Source organism: Orycteropus afer, unplaced genomic scaffold (assembly GCF_000298275.1).
Source record: "Orycteropus afer afer isolate SDZICR_OR568_19922 unplaced genomic scaffold, OryAfe1.0 scaffold00038, whole genome shotgun sequence".
NCBI lineage: Eukaryota > Metazoa > Chordata > Mammalia > Tubulidentata > Orycteropodidae > Orycteropus > Orycteropus afer.
In genome coordinates this window covers 8,441,723-8,447,531 of record NW_006921625.1, presented here as the reverse complement: position 1 = coordinate 8,447,531, position 5,809 = coordinate 8,441,723, and the positions used below count along the sequence as shown (strand labels likewise).

The 5,809-nt window shown below is 51.1% G+C and overlaps 1 protein-coding gene across 1 annotated transcript in view; it reads right to left on the bottom strand.

Annotated features, from left to right (window-relative positions):
• FAM53B (family with sequence similarity 53 member B) overlaps positions 1 to 5,345 on the bottom strand; it is a 72,278-nt gene extending 66,933 nt beyond the window's left edge. The window contains exon 1 of the mRNA XM_007936900.2: positions 5,268 to 5,345. Within this exon, the coding sequence (XP_007935091.2) occupies positions 5,268 to 5,345 (78 nt within the window). The remainder of the gene's footprint in view (positions 1 to 5,267) is intronic.
• Between the last annotated feature and the right edge of the window lie 464 nt (positions 5,346 to 5,809).

Sequence of the window (5,809 nt, the reverse complement as noted above, 5' to 3'; positions counted from 1 at the left end):
CCGCGTCCCGTCGGCACGTGTTACACGCACAGTGGTGCTCCGCGTCCCGTGGTCCCGTCGGCACGTGTTACACGCACAGTGGTGCTCCGTACCACGTGGTTCCGTCAGCAGGTGTTACACACACAGTGGTGCTCCGCGTCCCGTGGTCCCGTCGGCACGTGTTACACACACAGTGGTGCTCCGCGTCCCGTGGTTCCGTCGGCACGTGTTACACTCACAGTGGTGCTCCGCGTCCCGTGGTTCCGTCGGCATGTGTTACACTCACAGTGGTGCTCTGTGTCCCATGGTCTCGTCAGCACGTTACATTCACAGTGGAGCTCCACGTCACGTGGTTCCGTCGGCACGTGTTACACGCACAGTCGTGCTCTGCATCACGTGGTCTCATCGGCACGTGTTACATTCACTGTGGTGCTGCACACCACATGGTCTCGTCGGCATGTGTTACACTCACAGTGGTGCTCCGCATCCCATGGTTTCGTCGGCATGTGCTACAATGCTGTTTGTACTGCTGCTGGCCTTCTTATAGTGGCTGATTTTGTCACGTTCTGTGGTGTTTTAGCTACAGTGTTATATGGAGATTAGTATTTGTGAACCTGAATCAATAAACTTCTTTGAGAATGAAGGAGTCATGAAAGGAAAAGGAGAAAAATCAAAACAGGCTCCCACTCAGTTACTAACCCTGTTGTAAATAATAATGTAACTGAACACAGAACACTTTTCCAAAACAAATAATAATATATAATCTAATGTAGAACACTTCAACACCTCAATAACAAAAAGACAAACAATCCAATTAAAAAATGGTTAGAAGACATGAATAGACACCTCACCAAGGAGGATATTCAAGCGGCCAACAAACATATGAAGAAATGCTCATGATCATTAGCTATTAGAGAGATGCAAATCAAAACAACAATGAGATACCATCTTGCTCCAGCACTAGTATCAAAGTTCAACAAGACAGAAAATAACAAATGCTGGCGAGGCTGTGGAGAGATTGGGACTCTCATACACTGCTGGTGGGACTGTAAAATGGTACAACCATTGTGGAAAGCAGTATGGCGATTCCTTCAAAAGTTGGAAATACAAATACCATTTGACCCAGCCATCCCATTACTAGGTATATACCCTGAAGAAGTGAGAGCCATGATAAGAACAGATATATGCACACCCATGTTCATCGCAGCACTATTTACAACAGCCAAAACATGGAAACAACCTAGATGTCCATCAACTGAGGAATGGATAACCAAACTATGGTACATACACACAATGGAATACTGTGCAACGCTAAAGAATAATGTAGAATCTGCAAAACACCGCATAACGTGGATGAACTTGGAGGACATTATGCTGAGTGAAATAAGTCAATCACCAAAGTACAAATATTGTATTAGTCCGTTATTGTGAAAGTTAAGGAAAGGTTTATCTATAGAAGGAAATCTTCTTTGTTGGTTACCAGAGGTGGAAGGGGCGGGGAGGGAACGCTGTTAGATAGATAGAAATAAAAATTGATTTGGATGAAGAGAAGGGCAATGTACCAAAGGTGAGTGACCAATATGGCAGCAATTGAGGATGAGAAAGACATAGAGAGGTACATGGGACGTACAGACAACAAATATGAACCCTTTTGCATGTACAGTACTGAGTTGTCAGTGAAGGCAAACATGGGTTTATGGACGGATAGATAAGTAGACAGGCTAAACAATTAGGTATGTCTAAATGGGGAATGTATCCAAGATCATATATAGGATTGGCAGACAATGGTCCCATTAGTTTATATGAATGATCAGAATTCCCAGGTGTATAGTAGAGCTGACAAGGGGCAAGGCTGTGGTCACTGCTCAGTCACAGCCAGCTACCCAGAGCGATGGAGTAGTTGAACCTGCAGGCTTGGGACCACAGTCACAGGGGACATCAAGCTCAATTGGCATAACATACTATACAAAACATTGTTCCACCTCCTACTTTGGCGAGCAGTGACTGGGATCTTAAAAGCTAGCAAGGTGCCATCTATATGCAACAATGGTTCTCTCCTTGTCAAGAAGAAAGAAGAAAACCAAAATTAATGGAAACAATCAGTCCTAGCGACTGGTACACCATCCAATCTGCAACCTATACAACTATGAGACCAGAAGAACTAGATGGTGCCTGGCTACCACTGTCATCCACTTGGAAGGGATGTAGGAGATCCTGGATAGATAGGGAAAACAATGTGGAACAAAACTCAAAATCATCTGGAGGGGGAAAAAAAAAAAAAGAAGGTGGGGACCAGATTTGCTGGTCCAATAGAGCCTGGTGGAACCACTGAGACTATGGCCCCGAGCTGCCCTTCAGGTCTGGAATTGAACCCACACCTGTGGTTTCCAGCCAAACAAAGTACAGGCATGTAAGTTAAACATTTAACTCAAGTAGACGCACGCCTTGGAGAGAACAATCATAGGAGAAGGAAGGGCTGCTTATGCACAGGGAGACAACTCAGGGGGCAGGAGAATATGGAGGGATGGTCACTGGGAAGAGCTAACTATGGGGAGGAAGTGGGAGGGGAGCTGTTGAACTGTGGTAAACTGTGGTCAATGACACGAGACAAAGTATATGTGAACTGCTGTATGGAAAGTGAATTTGCTCTGTAAATCTTCACCCAAATCAAAATAAAATAAAATAAATAAATAATATATAATCTAAGAAATATTATATTGAAGCAATTTACAACTACAATTGTCACATATTATTCTATTATTAAAATTAATCATAAACATTACTAAGGATTCTGTATGGTCTGCTATGGGAGGATGTCCACAGGGGTGGGGGTGACACCAACCCCAGTGACCCCACTCCTCTAGGTGGGTTCTCCAGATGCCACCAGGGAAGAGAGCCCCCAACAGAGACAGCAACTTGCACCTGCACCCACTCAGCCACATGCCTGACTACCAGCCAGAACAGTGGTGAAACAATGGCAAGTAAGCAAGCAGACGGGCTGAGAAGCCCTGAGCTACTGGATTCCCTCCCTTCACTCACGCCATAATGCTTACACAGCACAAGCCACAGGCTGGGCCTTGTTTCTAAGCACTGACTACTCAGCAACGGGCATAGACCAAACTGCTCACCTTCAGGAAGCTCCCATTCTAGCGTGGGGAGTCATCCAAGAAACAAGATGGCTAGGGCAAGTGCCAAGTGTGTAAAGGGGAGTTAGAGAAAGGAGGCCAGATGTTGGTGCAGGGAGAGTGGGATTATAATTTAGGCCAAGTGTCCAGAGAAGGGAGGGAGTCCCAGGCCAGGGGGAGTGCAAAGGCCCGGGGGCAGGCTCCTGACAGGCACTTTTGAACACAGAGGTCAGTGTGGCTTGAGCAAAGGCAAAGAGCAGGAGGAGCAGAGATGAGATGTGAGGGGCCAGATACCGTGGGCCCCACACAGCCTAGAAAGGATTTTGAGGTTTGCTCTGCATGAGATGAGAAGCCAGAGGAAGCGCCTGCACAGAGGAGGGACAGGGTCTGATTCATGTTTCCTTGGGCTGCTGGGTGGAGAGGAGATTATAGAGAGTAGGAGCAGGGGGACCAGTTACTTCAAAAATCCAGGAGAGACAGGGCACAGGCCAGACCAGAGTGTTGGCAGTGGGGGCAGTGAGAAGTAATTACATTCTGGAAGATCCTGCCCTATAAATACCAAATGCAACTGAAGGAAGCAATGATGAGCAGAAGACCCGTAGGCCTGCTGCTTACTACAGGGATCAAGGGGGCCACCAACCAAACACAGCCTGGCTGCCTACTCTTGGCCACGTACCAGCAGAGCTGGGAGACAGGGATGAGGTAGCTGGGTCCCTGCCGTTGGGCCTGGTGTGGACACAGGCACTCGGGCCACTGTGCAGGCCCCAGGGGCCGAGGTTCATGAGCAGAGCTACGCTGCTGCCAGGTTTATCTGGTGAAGGCTAGAGAGACTGAGGCAGGGAGGGCCACAGTGACGTGCACGTATCCAGGACAAGAGGCCTGGACGCCAGAAGTGGGGCAGAGCAAGGCAGGCAGCTACTGCCCTGCTCAGGCTCCAGTGCACCTGAAAAATGAGGGAGAGAGGCTGGACCCAACTACCTCTACTCACCCCCCAAGGCCAAGTCCAGCATTCCTGCTCTGCGAGGTTATCCCTGACACACTACAGCCCAGTCAGCCCTCCCTCCTCTATGCACTCCTGGAATTCAGGTATGAGCAATGGCAATAAACCCACATCCACCCAGGTCACCCACCCCCTAGACTAGGGGTCTCTCAGGGGCAAGAAGGGCCAGATCCACTCTGATCATCTTTGTTCCCTGAATCCATGAAGCCCAGTGTCCGACGTACCAAGGAGTTCTGGAAAGGTCTACAGGGTGAAAGCAGGTCTTGGGGGTTTGCTCAGGCCTTTCTGCTCCTGGTCTAGTTTTCATCATCATGAATTGGGCATGGGAGGCCACCCAGGAGGCTTGGTGTGGGTGCCTGTGCAGCAGCAGTGAGGGCACTGGCGTGGGGCAACGTGACCCCTGGTGGCCAGCCCCACGCCAACCACAGAAGCTGTGGAGGGCTCTGGGGACTTACCCATAGTAAAAGTCCTCCAAAGGATGGGTTATTCCTGAGTACAGGTACTGCCTGTTCCCTCCAGGAGCACAGCCTCCTTCCCTCTGAGAAATTCCACTTGGAAGGGGTCAGGGCTATGATGGGACTCAGCTGTTTGCAGTTGTTTTGTTCATGGTCTGGGAAGGCCGAGTTAGCTGCCTCCCTGACCCCACCCACTGTGCTGCAGGAAGCCCCAACAGAGAGAGGCCGGAGGGTGGACTGTCAACGGGCCAGCCTCCATGGCCTGGATCCCCCGGGGCCTTCTTGTCATCATCTCCCACTCTTGACATTCCTGGGATGCAGCTCACTCTTCACCCCTATGGAGGTGTGGTCTTATCTTGGCCCCTCACGAGGGCACCAACCCCTTCTGGAAACAAGCCCCCCTTTATGGCAGAGGTGCGCAGGAATGGCAGCTTCGGGTGGCAGAAGGGGTAGAACTGAGCTGGGTCCTCAAGAGTGTGATGGGTTCTCCTCCTTACTCACCAGTGGCCTCTACCCTGGGCCCACTGCCTCCTTCTTGGCGTGTTTATCACAGCTCGGCTTGGGGCTCATCTGTCCATGCACCACCACCAGCACCCCCGCCCCAGGCACCTCCCGGCGCTCCCTCTCAGGCCCTGAGCACTTGCCTTGCCCAGCCTGGTGCACAGGCCACAGCCCCACTTACACACCAGCCTCCACACAGGTCCTTACCGGCTCAGGGCTGAAGGTTCTGCACACTCTGGAGTCTGCTCCCCGGTTGCTGAGACTTTTCCTCAGAATCATCACCATGGTAAGGACCTCAGGGGCTGGACTCCAGCCCAGGGCGGGCACAAGCCATCACCGGGTGAGCGCACGTGGGCAGGGGCTACGTCCTGGGCACCCCCAGGCACCAGCAGAAACAGCTTCCCACCGGCCTTGCACCCTCAGGGCGGGGCCTTTCTGGAAGATGGTCAGGCGTTGTTAACTCTCTGCAAAGACAAAAGAGAGGCGAAGGACTTGAGAACACAGACAGAGCAGGGCTCACCAAGCTGCCCACTCCCTTTGGCTGTTCCTGTTAAAAGGAGATGCCTTGCGCAAGGCCAGGAGTGCCCATCCCCCAGGTGGTGTCCCTAGGGCCACAGGGCCAGAGGGTGTAGCATGACCTGAGCTCAGCCACTTCGTACGTTTTACCTTTCAGGTCTATCTTGGGGTCCAGGCTGCTAACAGCCTGGAGTCCCTGAGGTGTGCCTGGGTCATGTGCCATCTGTCACTGA